Genomic DNA, 21400 nt, shown 5'->3' on the forward strand with positions numbered 1-21400 from the left:
ATATCGGGCTGATCCGATCGTGGGCCCTAGGGCCCAACGATCGGATCCTAGCGTTCGCCAAACGGGCGGTCGGATCGCGGGACCGCATCAAAGAACAGATGCGGACGCGATCCGACGGGATTTCTGACTTTCGGCCAGATCTCGATCGGGGAAGCCCGTCGGGGGCCCCCATACACGGGCCAATAAGCTGCCGACACGGTCTGTTGGCAGCTTTTATCGGCCCGTGTATGGCCACCTTTAGGCTCGCCCCAAAACCATGATGGTGGGTTATCACTAACTGGATTGTGGTTTGCATGTGCAAACTTTGGTAGGGCGCTTTTTACCTGTCCCATGTTGAAGGTAGAGCCCAGTCAGGAGAAAAGCGTCAAGCTACTGCTCTGATTCCTGTACCTTTGTGTCATGGGGACTGAGTAAGAATTTAGTCAACTAAATTGGCACTGGGCCGATTATGAGTTTCACTTATCCTTTACCATTTTAAACTAACGTATACTGATGTGATTCACAATCATTGCCTGATACATGTGCAGCATGCTGTCCAGTGCTTCAAGCTACCAAAATTCTGTGTGCCTCTGCATGTCCCATACAGAATCTATATGAAAGAGGCACTCTGACTCAGACCATGGTGTTGGAATGTCTCAGTTTGATTTACCTCTTGCTGACTCAAGTCTTGCACACAAGTGTTGAACAAGGTAGACTATGAATAACATTAATTCTCTCTGCTTCAGGGCTGTGTAGACCTGCATCATGATCCAATCCTGCTCTACCCTGTCCTCACAGCTATTCTCTGTTTTATTTAATTTTACTGCTCCGAAATCTTCCAATACCTGTACCAAAGCAGCTGCCTAGAATGTTTACAGTTTTTTGCTCTCGATATCTGTCTGATAGCAGTGGAGGCTCCCGTTCATTGTTTCCGTACCTACTAGTCTTGCTTTTGTCTTGAAGCAGTTAAATCAATCTTCTTTAATGATGCATACAGCCTTGGTGTTTCCTTTAGCTGTAAATAGATATCAGTCAGGATATGGTTTAAGAGAAGGAGGGCAAAATCCTTATCCATAGGAGCTTACAAAGAACTTATTGTTCAGCCCTATTGCAGCCCTCTGGCCAGATCTTGCTCCAGGGTTCTTGCTAGCAGTGCATATTGAATTCAAGTTATCTTGTGATAAGTGATACGTTACAGAAGCCTTTTCCTCCACAATGGCCCAGTCAGGAATCTAGGAAGACCTTCCACTTCTTTTTAACCCTTATTCATTACTCTTAAATTCTTTGTGGGGGGGGATGCAAAAGAGATTCTGCAGCTGGTTTTCCAATTTGAATATATCACCACTCACAGAATTTTTCCTATTAAGTATTTATCACAGAGTTCTGGCAGGCTGTTTGTAGCTCACGATTCTACACAGTCAATAGCTTGAGACTTGCAGGCCCTGCTGTGAAATATCTCGATCTCCTATAAACCTGTGTGTGCTGTGCTGTTCTGTCTCTCTTTCATTCTGTTGCAAAGTATTCAATTATGTTGTCTGCTTATCTGCTAGTATGCAAGTGTAGTCTTGGCTCCTTTGCCAGTGTCCCTGAATCTACCCCTTGTAGTGGTTGCTTTAAAAAAAAATTTAAGGATCAGTTAAGGTAAGTTATTTCTAAATAAAGACTTTGCGATTTCAAAGTTTAATACGTGTTGGTGTTTTGTTTTTTTTCCCGTTATGTACAAACTAATTTTTTTTTTAAAAAAAAAATATATTTTTTATGTTCTTGGTCCTTTAAGGCCACACAGGCATCCTGAAAACATTGACCAGTGCATTTCTGGGGGAAAAACCTTCACCCCTGCACCTGGCTTCTCCAGGTTTCCTCCTACAAACAGGCAAGTTCATTGGCTCCTGATAGAATTGACCATTATATGCATGGCTGTTATCAACTCCTTTAGATTGTGAGCTCCACTGTAACTAGGGTTTTGTGTATAATCTCTGTAAGGCATTGCTTAATATGTTGGTGCTATATAAATAAATAAATGATCGTAATCATAATCCCCTCCCAGTTTTCCCATAGGCCTCTGCTAATTTCCTTGTGTGTCTGCTTCTCTTCAAACCTCTTGTACCAATCAAACGAAGTTACTGTTTATTTAAAGACAGCCACTTTTCCCCTACTAGCACACCCAAATCCAGAATGGGGTATAGTAGAGGATACTTGAGTACATAATCTGGGATGCCGCTCACTACAGGGAAAGCAATCTATTAGTTGACTCCATGAGATACTGTTAAATGAGCACTGCTGTTCTGTAATCTGGTGCCAGTAATGAATGTTACATTGGTATTGCTGGAGGTTGCATGCAGGGATACACAGTGAGTATATAGAGCTCTGTACCCTTGTCACATCACAATGCACCACACTGAAGCTGCAATCACTGTGTCCTCCCCCACTTTTTTGTCTGATGTATCCAGGCAATAAACCCCCTCCCCCTTTTTTTATAATGTGACATCTGATTCAATATGACTTGTATATACGACCGCACATTTAGTCTGGGGCAATTTCCTCATGCCGTATCTATAAACTTTCTATGGTGGTGATATTTCCTGTACGTGCAGGTTATGCTGCTATCGGAACTCTTCGATTGTTACCGTCGCTGTCCATATGCAAATGTAAGGCGAATCGGCACTATGCTACCAACACAAGAACAAGGCAAACCCGTAAGCTGTCTTTTCCAGAGTTTGAGGCAAAACTCCAATATCTGATTCTATGCAACATTTCATGTGCACTTAATTCGCTTTCTCGGCTGGCTCTTTACAGCCTGTCTGATTGCTGACCCCAGCAACTAAAATCAGATTTGACTGTCTTTGAGGCTTTTTGGTTTTATTTAGGTTTTCTTTTTCTTTCTGACTTTCTAAAATTTATCTTGTTGGTTGCTAGGATAATTAACCCCTAACAACCAGGTTTAAATTTCAGGCCTGAGAGATGCAAAAGTTATTAAACCATTATTACTGCCAATGGCATTTTATACTGCTTTATACTCCACACTAGACGTTAAGGTAAAACTATCCATCCTTGCTAGATAGACTTTTGTTACAGTAAAGCTTTCTTTGTGTTTCAGCAATGAGAGAACTAGAAAACGTTTTTTATGTGGGCAATACAAACCCCAGTGATTGAAGCTAATTGTATTCCGCCCCCCCCCCCCCGAGAGGAAGTTGTACAGAGGTGCTACAATCCCAATCCAGCTGTTGATTTAAGGCAAACTTTTGGCTATTTCCGGTTTGTTTCCAATTGTGTCTTTGCTCTGCAAGTGTTTGTTAAACTTTCAGAAAACATCTGAACCCACTTTTCTCATGTTGTAGTGGCTTCTGTATAGGGTAGAGTGCCAAGGTGATGACACTTCTTTTGAAAGCAATAAGAGACTCTGTGTCGTATACTGGACAGTTTGTTTTGCACCAAATGCAACATTTGGGCATTATTCAGAATTAAGCAAAATCAACCAAACTGCAACCCCTGCGACAACCATCTAGGGTAGAATTGTTAAACTTGAATGATATAGAAGGCCAAACTCTGTTTGCTCTCTCTGTCCAACTTTATCAAATAAGATGGAATAAACCTATTTTATTTTAGTCCACTGTATTAATAATTGTTTGTTTCAGCTTTAATCAAGTGTACATAAATATTTTCTGGAATTTTTTTATATTACTTTATACTTTTGTTTATTTTATGTACACAATTATTAATACACAATAATTAAATATGGCTCCAACCTTTTCTGGGTGTTCTGCGTCAAATATTTTCTGGGATTTTTTTATATTCCTTTATACTTTTGTTTATTTTGACGCAGAACACCCATAAAAGGTTGGAGCCATATTTAATTATTGTGTATTAATAATTGTGTACTTTTCAGCTTAAACCAAGTGTACATAAAACAAACAAAAGTATAAAGTAATGTAGAAATCCCAGATAATATTTGACACAGGACACCCATAATGGGTCAGGGCCTTTGTTGGCTTTATGTGTTTGTTCTGGCAAAACGCGTTAAAGGAGAAGGGAAAGGTTATCACGAAGTACTGTTTATCAGAAACGTCTATATTAATACACTAGTAAACCCTCAAAGTAATGCTGCTCTAAATCCTCTGTCAAAAGAACTCCACATTTCGCTTTCCTTCTATTGTGTATACATGGGCATTTGTATCAGACTTACTGTTTTCAGCTTAAACCTCCAGGGCTAGGGCTTGAGCATGCTCAGTTTGCTCCTCTCTCCCCCTCCCTTTTGCCAGCTCCCTCCTCCCCTCTCTGCTGTAAACTGAATTCAGAAGTACAATTTTACCAAACTAAATGCAGTTTTAAGTAACTTTCCAATATACATTCATTCATATGGTTAAAATGGCTTATTTTTATTATTTATAAATATCATTTGTAGTTGAAAGTTGTGTATTTCATTCCTTACACTGCAGGTCTGTATCTTGAAACATGTATCAGAAGTCAGCCTTGGATGCTGCTTCACAGGTCTGTTAATCCTGCTACATTGTTCAATAAAGAAGGAAGAGCCAGTAGGACAGGAAATAGAAAAGAGACCGCTTTCCATAGCAGTTACAGTATTTATAAATCACATGTTGAAAATCTGTAACTGATATGTATTGTAAGTTGCTGAAAATTTAAAATTTTCGAACAAAATTTTACTTTGGGTTTATGTCCCCCTTTAATGCCCAGCTTGCAGACAGTCTCTGACCATCCTGTGAGTGTAGCCCTGCTGATGGTGCAGGGAAATGCAAGTCTTTTGATCCCGGCTTGTGCTTTTGCTTTTTACGCTTTTCACGTATCGATTGTTAAAATGTGTCCACGATCTCCCTTGTAGTATCTCCTCCAGACATCAATTGACCTATGTAGCAAAGGATGAGTATTCCGCTTTACTTAGTCATATGAAAACAATAAGCTGTGGTTCTTGCAGACTTCGCTACCTTTCAAATTCAAAGATGTGACCTTTGATAATCATTAACATATTTTTATAAATTGTCAACGTATTCTCAAGCACTGGGCAATAGATAAGTGTATGCACTGAGCATACAGATTGCCACCCATTCTCTCCCTCTCTGTCTTTTTTTTTTTTTTTTTTTTTTTTTTTTTTTTTTTTTGTCTCTCACAGGGGGTCATTTATCAACACTGGGCAAACCCATGACAACCAATCAAATTGCTCCATTCATTGTTCTACTTGCAGCTGGCTTTTAAAAGCTAATCACTGATTGGTTGCTATAGGTAACTGCCCATGGGCAAATTTGCCCAGTGTTGATAAATGACCCTCTCATCACTGTCTCTTTCTCTCCTGGCTGTTTATGAACAGCACATTCTTAATTTCAAGGTTCTTCTGCTAGAAATCTTCTGGTGTTCATCCTGTGAGTGTAGCCCTGCTGATGGTGCAGGGAAATGCAAGTCTTTTGATCCCGGCTTGTGCTTTTGCTTTTTACGCATTTGACTAGATACTATCCATTAATGTCCAGCTAGATCCAGCTAACAAGAGATGTTAATTCCATAAAGATAGTTTGCTGTTATGCAGTGAGACACTGGTTGTTGCACCTGGGCAAACGTAATCAGCAGGTAGCATTCTTCGGTAAAAGCAAACCTCTTACTGGTTTCTGCACCTGGGCAAATGTGATGGCTGATGCCATCAGTCGTTTCGAAATATTTTGACTTATCCAATATTACACAGGCCTTTTTATTTATTAAAAATAGTTGCATTTGATCAAATGCAGAACTATAATCTGGAAGGCTTTCTGTTTCCTCTCACAAGCCGGTATGCTGCAGTATTGATCTACGTCTCTCCTCCTCAATGTGCTCATATTCTCGTACTCTTAATTAACCGTTCCAGTCCATAAGTTTTATTGCAGTTTTCAGGCATATCATTAATGCCCATAAAGAGCTAGGTGTTTGTTTTTCTTTCTTGCTTGCTTTATGTGCCAGTGCCATTAACTCAAATCATTCTGTAGTTTTGCCAAGTTCTGAAATCTGATTGACATGGATGCTGAGATATTCTAGGCATTCTCCCTTGGGGGCAAACTAAATGCCTTGCTTTCCTCTAGTTGTTCTTCTTATGTTTACAAATCATGCCCTTTTGGCTCCTACTTTCTACTGACCTCCCATGGAATGTCCCCCAGCTGGTATTACCATACACACACACACACACACACACATTCAGTTAATGTTGGTTAAAGGGAAAGCAAACAATCCCAGCCTAGTAAACCGGCTGCCAATTTAATTCGGATGGGAAATGTCTTTCCCTGACCCTGAAGTTAGAAGTATTCTAATTCCCTTGGTCAACCACACTCTTTGTTGTTTTTTTTAGAACAGCAACTTGCTTTATCTAAAAAGGAATACAGAGTCATCTGCCCTGTCCTATTAATTAAGTGAGCAGGTATTGCACTTGTATTCATTCATCCATTTGTAATAAAGATTTGCATCATCTTTTGAGACATAAGGGAGAAGAGCAAATCATGAAATTGTCAAAGTGGGGCTACATCAGGCAAAGAAGCAACAAAAGTGCTGCTGCACAGCTGAAATCTACTCTGATGCTGGCTACCCTGGTTTCTGTACTGCACTGCAGTGTACATATGGTATCCTTCCAAATATGTATTAATGCTGCCTTCTTGAGTAGAATATAAGGTCTGCCTGCTGTATTTCTGAATGAGTTGGGACATTAAGCTTTTAAAGGGGTTGAAACCCTTTATTTTCTATTTGTTGACCGTTTTTCTAATTAAAGTGTAAAGTTTTATTTTTCACCTTCTAAAGCAGCTCTGGGGGGGGGGGGGGTCCGACTCTTTAATTGTTTTAAAGTGATATATTTAGTTAATACATTTTTTTTATCTTTGTCCCTGCTGAGTAGAATCCCTGAGTTCTATTCGAGGCAACTGTTAGAATTTATACAATAGTTGGTAATATTCCACAGATACTGCTGAGAAATGTAAATGTAGTTGTAACAGTTCAGATGCTCCTGGATCACTCAGCTGCCAGACTGAAACACCAGAAACCAATTTCTAAGACCTGGACCAGACCCCAACCCGCAGCCCGTGTCTCGAACCACAACCCGCATATTTACCAAGTTTGATCCTCTACCCAACCCGCAACTGCCTTATCCGCAACCGCCGACCACCATCAAACCGGAAGTGATGTTGCTGCAAACCGGAAGTGACATCAAAAGTGGACAGGGACAGAAACAAGTTTTGTAAAATAACATAAGAAAATTATATGAGACCCGCAACCTGACCCGCATCTATATCCGCACCTGAAAATCCTCCCCTCATTCTGTAGGATGCCTGCTTTTTTTTTTTTTTCGAGTAACCCGCGGGTAACTGACCCGCTGCAGGATGCTACATTAAACTTCAGTTTTGGAAAACCGGTAAAAAATAAAAGATGGAAAGCAATTTTAAAAGAAGTCTTTGTTTCTGGTGAACAATCTGAAAACAACTGAACTGAAAAATTTTTTGGAAGCTGAACAACCCCTTTGGTTTGGTGGTACCACATCAGAAAATATTAATAGCGAGTCTGGTTTGTTTTTGCTGGGTTATGTGACCCTAAAATTGAGTTATCATTTCTGCTATCTGAGGCACATTTGGAATGCTACTGATTTTATTAAAAAATAAAATAAAAAAAAAAGCACAATACATAGTGAAGACCAGTGGAAAAGCTGCATAGGACAGGTCCATTTATAATATTCAGGCAAAGGCAAGCATCCCATTTAAATGCATGGCGCTTCATTCACTGGAGGTTGCGGTTCCTGAACCACATCAAGCAGACTAATATAAGAAGTATATTAATAGTCTACAGTTTCTAGTTTCCGTTTCAGCACATGGTTGTGACTAAAACATACCTTCACTTATTTTATGGCCTTCGCTCTGGTCCTGCTGGAGCCCTTTGTTTCCAATCTGTCAGTGAGCTCCACTGACTCTTTCACTGTATGACATTTTAATAGCTTCCAGACAGGGACTTGAGGAGATAGATGTAAAAATATCAACACCTCTTATCTGTGGTTACAGTATATGTATGTGTTCCTATTGGCTGCCTTGCCAGGGTCCAACCAAGAGATGAAATGTCTCCATGTGATATGGTTACCCCCCACAGCGACCAGCAGATTAACAGTGATCGAAGGAATGATTTCCTATCTTCCTATCATTAAATATCATTGCATTCATCACACAAATGCTTTCTGGTCAAAGTTTAATAGGGAAGTAAAGGCTTTGTAGAAAGTTAAAGGGATACTGTCATGGGAAAAAACATTTTTTTCAAAATGAATCAGTTAATAGTGCTGCTCCAGCAGAATTCTGCACTGAAATCCATTTTTAAAAAGAGCAAACAGATTTTTTTTATATTCAATTTTGAAATCTGACATGGGGCTAGACATTTTGTCAATTTCCCAGCTGCCCCATGTCATGTGACTTGTGCTCTGATAAACTTCAATCACTCTTTACTGCTGTACTGCAAGTTAAGAGTGATATCACCCCCTCCCTTTCCCCCCCCCAGCAGCCAAACAAAAGAACAATGGGAAAGTAACCAGATAGCAGCTCCCTAACACAAGATAACAGCTGCCTGGTAGATCTACGAACAACTACTCAATAGTAAAAACTCATGTCCCACTGAGACAGATTCAGTTACATTGAGAAGGAAAAACAGCAGCCAGCCATAAAGCATTTCTCTCCTAAAGTGCAGGCACAAGTCACATGACCAGGGGCAGCTGGGAAATTGACAAAATGTCTAGCCCCATGTCAGATTTCAAAATTGAATATAAAAAAATCTGTTTGCTGTTTTGAGAAATGGATTTCAGTGCAGAATTCTGCTGGAGCAGCACTATTAACTGATTCATTTTGAAAAAAAATTTTTTCCCTTTAAGGGAGTCTATTCGATAAAATTGCTGCAAAATGCTACAAATCTCCCCATGTGCTATTCCATTTAGATGGTTGACTTTTCTTCCAGAGTATAAAGTACTTGTTCCTTACCATTTTGGTTTGTGAGCATCACTGCAAGGAAACTGTTAAATCAAGCAAAAATTAAACCTTATGCATTTTTGCTTGAAAAATTCAGAGAGTAAAATGCCCAAGATCACCACACGTGCAGTTGGTTCAGATATTATTTTTAAGAAAATTTTGTGAAAAGTTTCATCCTCTTATCAGTGTGTCCCTTGGTTTATTAACTCAAAATACAGCAAAATGTAAAATACAGCTGTGACGACATAATTTTTCTGAAAAGATCTTTGCCGTTCCTAATTTATCTATGCAGCAATGGAATGTGTCCCTGCTGATGCAGTTATTGGAATATCGTTGAATAAACTCCATATTGGTTCACTCCAGCAGTGCTGCTTGTTACCAGTCAGTATCCGTAATACCAAAATGCCTGTAGCTTGTTGTTTGTTGCTCAGGAGGCACCTTTCTCACAGACCTAAAATGATGAAATGAGAAAAAAAACCCTCTATATAGCACCCATATATCCTCTATCTCCAAATGGTGGTTGATACGTTTCCAGTGCAAAGAAATAAATAAATAAGCATATAGAAAGTAAATGGAATCAATGTTCACAAAGTAACTTACTCAACAAGTTCAGGTCAGAAAACTGATCAACTGCACTGTATACAAATCTAGAACGTTAGATGGACTTCATACTATAGCTATAGGACATATATAACTATTCTGTTGGACTGGTGCTTCAAATGGGCCATTACTACTGTAGCACTTGAATTGGGAATTGCAGTGTTGTGTGACTGTTCAATTTTTTGGACCTGATCTATAGCCATTTCTGCCCACAGACTGTCTGAAGTACCCATGTATTTCCTATCTGGCATGCATTAAATGGCCACAGCCAGGAAAAACTTACAGGTTACATGAAATGGCTTCATATTCTTTCACTCGACAGTAGAAGACTTAGGTGTGGCTTCTTTATAATATTTGTAATTTCATTTTTTTTTTTTTTTTCTCGCACCCCATGTCATTGGCAAACCACCATTTCCTTCTAAGAATCGTCTATGGTATGTATGTGATCTAAACACATACACACATGTACATGTATACATATACACCTTACATGGTTCTTAGAAGGAAATGGTTTTTGCAGTGTAGTTATATTTAGTTTTGGGTGGTAGATGCCCAGCACTATGGAATGTTAATTCTAGGACCAAGGAGGAACAGTTAAATTGCTGGTCTGATGATTGTCCTGCCACAAGGCAGACAGTAGCAGAGGGACAGAATCTTGTATGGTTTTCTGTCCAGGAAACCTCAAATCATCTGCTCACGACTCTATTTCAACTTCTTCCCCCCCACCCTCCCATTTTCTTGCTTTACTGGTCAGTAGCTGCAGCTTAAACCTTAAATTGCCAAGAGCAGATGGTTTGGCATAACTAAAGGGCACAGCAGTGAGAATGCCAAGGCATCCAGCAAAACTCACACTGTAAAGTCATACCGTAAAAAGGAATCTATTTCCGTTTATCAAGATGCCCCCCCTTCTAATACAGGTATGGGATCTGTTATGCAGAAAGCTCCGAATTACAGGAAGGCCATCTCCTATAGACTCCATCATATTCAAATAATCCAAATTTTTAAAAATGATTTCCTTTTGTATTTTTTGATTTTCCTCTGTATTAATAAAACATCTTGTACTTGATCCAAACTAAGATGTACCGTAATTAATTCTTATTGGAAGCAAAACCAGCCTATTGGGTATGTTTAATGATACAAGATTTTCTAGTAGACAAAGTATAAAGATCCAAATTACAAGGATCCGTTATCCGGAAAACCACAGGTCCAGAGCATTCTGGATAACAGGTCCTGTATTGGAATAAATGTGAGCTGCTATTCTGTTTGCCAATATACTGGTCTGTTTTTTTCCTATCTGATGTTCCTAAAATTAGGTTCTAGCTTTGTCTCACCCTAAAAAGAGATGGTGGTCTTGTGTTCTCTTGTCCCACAGCAACCTGGGTATTATTTGCTTGCACAGGAAAAGTGGGACAGACAAGTTTGTTTGTGTTTTTTTGCTTAGTAGCCTGCAAAGTAGCCTGCATATTAGGGGCAATCATCATACTTGGTTTTTGCTGTAGTGACAGCAGTACATAATGCATATTTCTCTAGTAGTAGAAGAAGTATTAACTCTCCTATTCTGCTTTTTTCCAAAAATCCTGTTGATGGCAAAAAAAGCAGATTATTTTGAGGTTGCAGTTTTACTGTCTTTCGTTTTGTGTACATCTCTGAGCCCCTCTTGCAATTCTACCTTTCTCATTTCTAAACCACTGCCTGATTGCTGTGGAAAGTTATGCCTAGCAACCAGATTAGTTTAAAATTCAAATGGCAAAAACCAAAATAACAGAACAGTGTTGGAACACTACTGTCTGCACATTAAATCCCACTGCGTTAATTTCATTTTTAAAAAGTTGTTTCTTGGCGAGGAGCTTCACCATTGGGTCTACCTTGGGGTCCCAATAATGGATCAGTTTGATAGCTCTGATACCAAATAGTGTAATTAATAGGATGGTTGTTGAAAAGAGGAACAGTCCAGCCATTAAGCCATCATGTTGGGGCACTTGAGTATCTGGTATTTCTCCTCCAGCAAAGAAACTCAATGCCATGAGCCTTCGTTGTGGAATAAACCTCTCATTCTGCTGCAGCAGGAGCCATTCTGAAGGCTGTGTCTGGCCAACTGACTGATAACCATGGAAAATGATGGATCTATTTCTAAAATCTTCCATTTGTTCATTCCCATGTGAATCTCTGTTCAGCGTGCAATCTCTTTAGCCTCACTTTAGTCATGGATATAAATAACTTACTTTTGGATTGTAACGCACTCTCTTGCAGCAGTTCTGTAATGAGACAGACTCTGGCTGATAATGTGATATATAAAGAAGTATGTTGCAATAAATGCTGTATAATGAGACCGGCCATCTCTTCCTTAACTATTGATGTAAAGGACCAAAGGCCAAGGGTCTCCTCATGCATAAAGGACATGTGCTTGGCCTGTCATTGGAAACGGCTTTAACACTTGTAAATTTTGGGGCTTTACATAGAAGAAGCACTGCCACTGGACAATCTTATAGTTCCGAATATTCAGGGGATCCACAGGCTTCTTTTTTATATATAATTCCAGCTTCTAATTAATGCACTAGCGCTTCCCGTGAAATGAATCCATTCTTTGTTTCCAGTGTCATCCGGCTTAGAGAGGAATGGTCTTTCCAAAATATTTCTGGCACTTCTGTCATACACTTAAACATAGTCCATCCTATTGTCCTCTCAGAGCATCCCCAACATTTCTAAGTGCTTTACGTAGTTCTTAGGAAGAACTGATCTACAATGGGTAAAATAAAAAATAATAATAAGTCCTATAGTTCCAAAACACTTTTTCTTTTGTAGTATAATATCTCATTGCATTGCAGATTTTGGTTGTATGTTATTTTGTTTTATTTTTAAGAGTGTATGTTTTTGGGCTTAGAAGTAGTACCTTTTATTTATTAATTTTTTTTCATTACCTCGACTTCACCCAGGTACATATTCCTCTGGTTTGCGAAATCTATAAAATATATATAAAATACTTGCTGTCACATAGAACCTGCATGATGTGATCATTAAAGAAGCCATAACACCTATTCAATCAGAATACAGTGTACAAATAGACCATCTGACATTTTATTTTAAAGGAATTGTTCAGTATAAAAATAAAAAATGGGTAAATAATCTGTGCAAAATAAATTGTTTCTAATGTAGTTCTTGCCTCCCAACTGTCCCGTTTTGAGTGGGACAGTCCTGCTTTTTACAGCTCAACCCGCAGACCCCCATTTGTACTGAAATGTCCCAATTTTCTATTTGATCTACTGCACTGAACACCCAGAAAAAGATACAATGTTTCTAACTTAATTGGCTTTTGGCAGAGAGGCCAGAATAGATACCTTTGTAAAAGTGTATATAAGGAGGTCTCTTGGGAGAACTAAGACTTTAAGGGAAGTTCACCTTCATTAGCAAAACTGTAATAACCGATTAAAACCACAGAAATGTGTTTAAACTTTCATAACCTGACACATTTTGGATGGTCATGGTAATTAGAGGGTGTTGACACAAACTGGGCATGGTCAAAAATGTCACTGTGCTCCGCTCGGCAAATGTTTTTGTCCCTCTTTCTATTTCCAAAATGTTGGGAGGTATGATATAGTTAGTTAGCCAAAAAGGTAATGTATAAAGGCTGGAGTGAGTGGATGTCGAACAGAACTCTAACTCGAAGTTAGAGAGCTGAAAAGCAGGAAGTAGTCAGGGGGGTCACATGGGACATAAGTGTTCAGTGAGTTTGCAATTGATCCTCAAGCCTGCAGCACTGATTCAAAAGCAAACAGTTATGATCCATGTGTCCACCCATTAAAGTCATTGATTGGTTACTGCCTGGTAACCAATCAGTGGAAACCAAAAGAGCTGAAAAGCAGGAAGTAGTGTTCTGGCTATTATGCTAGACATCCAGTCACTCCAGCTTTCATACATTACATTTTTGGCTAACTAACTATATTAGAAACATTTTATCTATTTACCTAGTTTTTATTTTACACTGAACTATTCCTGTAATGTTAATGAATGCACCAGTATATAGGCACACAGTGCTTAGATAAGGACTTGTGTTGCCTCATACCGACCTACCCCTACCAGATATGCAGCTTCTCCAGCTAAATTGTGGGCAGTCACTAAGCTCAAGGCAGTGGCACGTCCTGACCGTATGTCTCCTCTGCTTCCCATGTTAACACTGACACCATCATCATTTATTTATATAGCACTGCCATGTACTTTCTTATTCATTTTTAGCGTCCCTCTCCGGTGCTGAATGAGCTTGTGTAGAGATAATATCCAATTGCTGCTATGTGCTAGTGCACCTATGACTAACCTCATTCTACTAACCAGTCTTACATTTGGCTGTAGGGTTGTGTGGTGTCAAACGATTAGCCCCTCGCATTGCTAGCACATGATGGCGGCTTGATCTTGCAACAGCAGAAGAGTCCATTGCTCAACGTCTGTTATAAAGAACTTTTTGTGCTATTTGAAACCTCTCATCGTTTTTTTAGTGCCACGTAGACTTCCAGAAATAACATCAACACACTGTCATTTATCTGTCCAGGCACAGCCTAGCCACAAGTATGTTCTACTTTAAACTTGTGGGCAAAGCCTTGTGGTTGGCCTGCTGCATTAAAATGCCCACCTTCTTTTTTTTTTTTCTTATGGCCTTTAAATATTGTATCTGTTAGCCCTTATTAAAGGTGGAACAAAATCAATTTAAAAAGTTACATGTGAATAAGCACTCTTAGAAACCCGTTTCAGGCAGGGATGAGCATTAACTGATCCCTTTTTTTAAAATTTTATTATAAATAAACCGGCTCACGTTGCATGCACTTATTCATTGATCGAGGGCTAACCATGAAGCCTTGTTCAGAAAATATGTTGAGCTGAAGCCTGTAACTGTGCAGCACAATTTCAGACTGTGATGAATCCCTTTGGGACGCTCTGCAGGCATGGGGCCAAATTTTGTATAAACCAGGCCTTATTTTTAAGTCCATTTTGTCCAGTGCACACTACTCTCTCTGGCAGGAGTTTGTCTTCATTAAACTCAAAAACACAACATGCTCTCTTTCAGTTGGACTTTTGGAAAGCGGCCAGTGCGACCCATAACTGCTGTACCACAAACCCTTAACCCTCTAAAGGCTGGAGAACGTGTCAAGCCTTAAAGGCATTGCACTGTTCTTGGATAAATATATACGGCAAAAAAAACAAACCAGGCTGCATTTCTATTTGCACAGAATTCCCTGAAGGGACAGCAGAAATTATTCAGAAGTCTTGACATTTTTCTTCAGAACTTCTTAATGTTTCTTGGACTATTGTATGCTGCACAAATAGCCAAGTGAATTCAACTCATAACGTGTCTTAAATATAGTTTTATTAGACCATTAAATTTGTCTCTACGAAGGGTCTGCAGTGAGTGTCACTCCAGCCGTTATGGAACCAAAATTTAATATACTCTTCAAAGATCACAGACCCAGCAAATCTTAAATGGGTGGTTCTCCTTTAAGTTTAGTAGTATGATATAAAATGAATATTTCTAAGCATCTTTTCAATCAGGTTTTTTTTTTATCATTTTTAAATTATTTGCCTTCTACTTTGTCTATTTCCAGCTTTTTAAATGGGGGTCACTGTCCCCGACATCTAGAAGACAAATGTTCTGTAAGCCTACAAATGTATTTTTATTGTTACTTTTTATTACTCCTCATTCTATTCAGGCCTTGTCCTATTCATACAGCCTCTCATTAAATCAATGCATGGTTGCTAGGGTAATTTGGACTCTAGCTGTTGAAATTGAAAGCCAAACTCAAAAACACTAATAATGAAGGGACAATGTGCATTTTTTTGCACACTTGTATGAAAGTATTAGTTTACTTCATATAGCACCAGATAAGACTGCAATCTTGTTGACGTCTCGATATGTTTTGTTTATTTTTAGCCAATATTAACAGAATTCTTGTTTGTGCTTCCACAGATGCAGCAGTTGTTTTATGAAAATTATGAGCAGAACAAGAAGGGCTACATCCGAGATCTTCATAACAGCAAAATCCACAGAGCCATAACATTACATCCCAATAAAAACCCTCCCTACCAGTACCGCTTGCACAGCTACATGCTGAGTCGGAAAATAGCGGAGCTCCGGTATCGTACAATCCAGCTGCACAGGGAGATTGTGCTTATGAGCAAGTACAGTAATGCAGAAATCCACAAGGATGACTTGCAATTGGGGATTGCTCCATCTTTTATGAGGTTCCAACCACGTCAAAGAGAGGAGATTCTGGAGTGGGAATTTCTCACTGGCAAGTATCTATATTCAACTGCCGATGGACAGCCTCCTAGACGCGGAATGGATTCTTCCCAGAAGGAGGCTCTTGATGACATTGTAATGCAAGTTATGGAGATGATCAATGCCAATGCCAAGGTTCGAGGTCGCATTATTGACTTTAAAGAAATCCAGTATGGATACCGTAGGGTTAACCCAATGTATGGGGCAGAATATGTCTTGGATCTGCTTCTTCTTTACAAAAAGCACAAGGGCAAGAAAATGACTGTCCCTGTAAGGAGACATGCCTACCTCCAACAAACATTCAGCAAAATTCAGTTCATGGAGCATGAAGAGATTGATGCTAAAGAGCTGGCAAATAAAATAAACCAGGAATCTGGTTCCTTGTCCTTTTTGTCCAATTCTCTTAAGATGTTTGTTCCCTTTCATCTCACTGCATCAGAGGCTGAACACAAAGAGCCCAAAGAAACAAAGGTGAACATCCTGGTTCCACTCTCTGGGCGATTCGATATGTTTGCCAGGTTCATGGCCAACTTTGAAAAAACCTGCCTCATCCCAAATCAAAATGTGAAGTTAGTTATTCTGCTTTTCAACTCTGACTCCAATCCTGACAAAACCAGGCAAGTTGAGCTCATGAGAGATTACCGTGTCAAGTATCCCAAGGCGGATATGCAGATCTTACCAGTGTCTGGAGAGTTCTCCAGGGCTTTGGCTTTGGAAGTTGGATCCTCGCAGTTTAATAATGACTCTCTGCTCTTCTTTTGCGATGTGGATTTGGTGTTTTCCACAGAGTTTATACAGCGATGTCGGGCGAACACCGTTTTAGGGCAGCAAATATACTTTCCTATTATATTTAGCCAATACGACCCCAAGATTGTCTATGCGGGGAAAGTTCCCAGTGATAACCATTATGCTTTTACTCAGAAGACTGGCTTTTGGAGAAACTATGGCTTTGGCATCACCTGTGTCTATAAGGGAGATCTTATACGTGCTGGGGGCTTTGATGTTTCCATTCAAGGATGGGGACTAGAGGATGTTGACCTTTTCAACAAAGTGGTACAAGTAGGTTTAAAGACCTTTAGGAGTCAGGAGGTTGGAGTTGTTCACATCCACCATCCTGTGTTTTGTGACCCCAATCTTGATCCTAAACAGTACAAAATGTGTTTGGGATCCAAAGCCTCCACCTATGGGTCGACTCAGCGTCTGGCCGAGTTATGGCTTGAGAAGAATGACCCAACTTTTGGCAGAACAAATGAGTCTGTGAGGACAGCCTAGTAATCCAGCACTGCTGGGGGACCCTTGAACTTTCATAATCTAATTTATTTTTTCAAAATTATTTTAATAGTCAAGACTGTAGCGTTTGATAGAAATCATGTCTTTCTAAGAAAAAAAATGTGATCAGTATTTGCCTTTCAGCTGTTGCAATACGGCAACTTGAAGTCTCAAGAACAAATCTCTTGTTTTTTTTGTTTTTTTTTAACTGCATTCCACGTTTTCAGTGCTGCATTTCTTTGCCGTCATTGTCAGGACAGTCTTTCTTCTACAACCTTTGCCGAGGCCTTGCATTGTACCTACATTAACATATTTGCTCCATTTCGACACTTACATTCGGAAACCTTACAAATAGCGACATGGCCCCTCCTTTAAATACTGTTGCACAACCTTCAATGTCCAAAAATCTTGTGTCTGCACATGAAGTCAAATGACACGATTGTACCCTTCCATGTTTTCATTAATATTAGTATGCCAGTAACAGAATGTTTCCCATTAACAGATATTGCTGGTCATGTCCCAGGGTAACGTGTGTAAACTGGCGTAGATTCATAGTTAACAAAAAGTGAGCCCTTAGCCGACTTTTGTCTGTTTTTTTTTTTTTTTTCTTGTCTTGTCTTCCTTATGAGTTATACTTATTAGTATTGTAATTTATCTGTCATGTTTTTTCCCCCCCATTTTGTTTATTTAAGAATTTCTTATGCATAAACATTATGTACAATGATGTCCCAAGGCTTTATTTTCTTATGCTTGTAAGCTGTGTTTGTGTGGTTGTGATCAATCTGTGGTACACTGCAGGATCTGCCTGTTAGGTAAGCAAATTGGAGAGTAGCTCTGACTTTAGGAATACACAATGCTTCAATTGTTTACAGAAGGCTTTGCCTGGGTAGGAGCCCTTCACATAGCAGCCACCTACATACATATATATGCTTGTTTGGCCAGGTAGCTAAATGAGATCTTTAAATATTTAATGGCCCAAATATGCTGATGTAAATGTTCAATCATTGGGCCAATAACTGGAAAAGATGGGGGTGACTGTGTAGTACAATCAGAGACCTACTTTTAATGAATTAAATTTTTATATTGCTATGCCCGGCCACTGTCTGAAGGACTACTTCCTAATCTTTCTTATTTCTAATTGGTGACTTCTATTTCTTTCTGCTGGTTGTCTGACTTCTTGTCTCTAAGCAGTCCTGCTCGCTGCCCCATCCTATCCTTATGATAAGACCAAATACTTCAACATTCCTGCAATTACCAACAACCCTGCCTTTGTCAGAGATAGCCATGTAAAGACACTATTTTCCAATGTGCCTTACTTGATTTCTTGATTTGTAGACAGTCTTTCTCTACAGTGCTCCGGAATCATCAAACATCATGCCGGTCATCTAAGTTTCTCTATTGAGATGCTACTTGCAAACCATAAATAAAAATTCTGTATTTTAATTATCATACTTTTTTTTTTTTTAAATACTGTTCTTTTCTTAATGTCTTGCGGTGCCTTAAATAATCTGGCGCTGATGTTTAAACCAAATGCAGTACATGAGCTCAAAAAATAAAATTGAGCTGTCAATTTTTCAGGTCTCCTAAATCTCCTTTTTTTCCCATTTGTAATGTTTATATTTCGGGGTGGGAGTGAGTAGATACGAACAAAGTTTTTTAAATTATTGTTTTTATTTGACCGTTACATCCCTCCCAGAGGCACAATGTCTTGTTCATGTAAAATGTTTAATAAATAAAATGTTCACTGAAATGTAGTTCCGTTTGTAACTGTCTCATAAAATATACATTTGTTTGGTTTTGTTTTTGTAGTGGTCTGCTTGCAATTCGAATTATTCTATATCTGCACTCTGAAGCCCTGCCAGCCATGGACCAAAAATCTAGCAGTGTGAGACAAGCGATTAACTGCACCACACCACAGCTACCTGAGCACTTTAACCACAATTTTAGGGGGGGGGGGGTTTGTAGCCCCCAAAACACCTTGCCAAAGCATCAACCGTAGACTTTTATGTAAATGGTCTGGCAGGCTCAAGATGCAGTAGCCTGAAATAAAGTAAAGGGTTTTTTTCAGTCTTCTATGGCATGAGAATGGGGTTGCTTTGGAGCTTTAAGCACTTTACTTTTTGTAACCTAGAACCCCCCCCCCCATGCCATTGCCCTGAGAGAATTTGTTTGACATAGCCATTCATTATGTGCCAAGAAATCTAGATATACAGTACCATTACTGGGCCTTTTCTTCCCCCACTGCTCTGCTTATGAGTAACTCAAAACCCACAGGGACTAGCAGCTGCTAATAGAGTTAGTTACATTGTATTTGCTTCCAGGTTTCTTGATTTGAAAAAAGAAAATCAAATGTCTAAGTAGAAGGGAAGGCTGACTCATTGAGGGAGCCAAATGTTAGGCACCCATGTGATTATAATCGCTTACCTGATAACCGGAGTGCTTTTGTTTGCAGGAAGCCCCCTATAATCGTGTCCCTAGGTCAATGCAAATGTGGTAGAGTGAAAAAGAGTTTCTTTTCTCGCTCCACTACACATGCACCTCTGCACAAAGAAAAAAGAAGCCAGAATCCCTCTGCTCACACTGGGGCTGCTTTCTGATAACAGGAGCACCAGCCTGGGGTATTAGGAATGCGGTTCTAATCACTTGGGATGCTTAATATTTGACACCCCATAGTGATTTCCTTTTAATAGCCTTTTCTTATAAAGTTGTTTGTTTTTCCCAGAAATCTTCTGGCGGTGGAGAAAATGTACCTTTCACCACCAGAAAAGACCTCCTCCAGCCTCATTTTATTTAGAATAAACCGAGTGCCGCTGGTCTTTGTGACAAGTTTGCTACTAGCCAACCGAACAGGAACATTCTCTCATCCATGACCTTCTACCTTTGGTGCTTCATTTTCAGACATTAATGTTTACACAGTGAGAATCTAGTAGAGTTCTTCAGCATTCTCCTTGTTAAACAGTGACCCATAATACACAGTGCTTGACTGAGCATGTTAATTATTCCTAGTGGTCTCCAGTACAGGTCTCCCTACCACCTACGTCCGCTTCTTCCATATCAAGAGAAGTCCTCGACTGGATGAAACTGCAGAGAATCCGTACTTCAGAAAATAATCGATAAACCTGTATTTGAGCAGCTTCCAGACCACTCATCTTCAAGCAGAAAAATGTCCTCCTAAGAAGTGTTACATTTCTTTGAGAACATTCTGCTGTATACAGACTCTTCACAATGTGGAGTTTTAGGGGTTCATGTCCCCTGTAGCATGCACAAAATTTCAAGTTCTCATAAGTGAAATATTCAGCCACTCGCCAGCACATGAACCTGTCAGCCAGTGAAGTTTATTATCAGTGTCTTCTGAGCTGCCATTGGCCCTTCCATGATAAAGCTCTTTAAAGAATGCAATCATTGTTTCATGTATATGTATTTATTTTATAAACATAGTCCTTCTTATTTTCATCTGCCAATACATCTCTATCAAAGTTTCATTGCCCCCACCTTCGCAGCAAGAATCAATTGAGGAGAATCTTTTCCTCTCTCCGTTCCATGCCGGGAAGGAAGTTCTATATCAGCCTCTGTATCGTCGAGCAGCACTCAATGCTACTCGATTAATTTTTTTTTTTTTTTTATATTTGATTTCGAATTCTTTTGCTTTTTATTCAGCAGCTCTCCAGTTTTCAAAATGACCCTAGCAACCACGTATTTATATGAATAAGAGACTGGGATATGAATAGTAGAGGGCCTAAATAGAATGATGAGAAATAAAAAGTAGCAATAACCTTTATAGCCTTACAGAGCATTTTTGTTTTTTTTTAGATGTCAGTCAGTGATCCCCCCAACTGAAAGTTGGAAAGAGTCAGAAGAAGAAGGAAAATAATTCAAAAGCTATAGAAAAGAATTAAGGACAATTGAAAATATGCTAAGAATTAGCCATTCTATTATATACGGAAAATTAACTTAAATCTGAACTTCCCCTTTAAATTAGAGATGCGCTGAGTGTACTGTATATGCAGTTAATGGACCTGTTTGTGTTTTGTTTGTCATTTCTGTTTGGCATATACTTCTAATCAACAAAACGTTGCCCCATACAAGGTTTTCTGCCCTCCCATGAAAATAAGTGTTAGTGCCTGCATATGACCACACCCCTTAGATATTTGTGTCTGTATCATAGAAGCTATGGTTAAAAAATTATTCATCCATATCATTTGGCTGAAAAGTAGGGGTGTAACTTTAGAGGAAACAGCTGGGGTTCCAGCTATTATGGGGGGTGCCTTGTGGGAAAACCAGCTGGAAAATGCCTCAGCAGGAGCAACCGGTTGCAATAGGACTGAGGGCCCTTTCTGTG

The 21400-nt window shown here is 39.4% G+C and overlaps 1 protein-coding gene across 2 annotated transcripts in view; it reads left to right on the forward strand.

Annotated features, from left to right (window-relative positions):
- Window positions 1-18811, forward strand: part of chsy1.S (chondroitin sulfate synthase 1 S homeolog) — a 32306-nt gene extending 13495 nt beyond the window's left edge. For both annotated transcript variants that reach the window (XM_018255269.2, XM_018255268.2), the window contains exon 3: window positions 15481-18811. In XM_018255269.2, the coding sequence (XP_018110758.1) occupies window positions 15481-17064 (1584 nt within the window). In that variant the 3' untranslated portion in view covers window positions 17065-18811. The remainder of the gene's footprint in view (window positions 1-15480) is intronic.
- Window positions 18812-21400: the final 2589 nt, after the last annotated feature.

The sequence above is a fragment of the Xenopus laevis genome, chromosome 3S (assembly GCF_017654675.1).
Source record: "Xenopus laevis strain J_2021 chromosome 3S, Xenopus_laevis_v10.1, whole genome shotgun sequence".
Taxonomy (NCBI): domain Eukaryota; kingdom Metazoa; phylum Chordata; class Amphibia; order Anura; family Pipidae; genus Xenopus; species Xenopus laevis.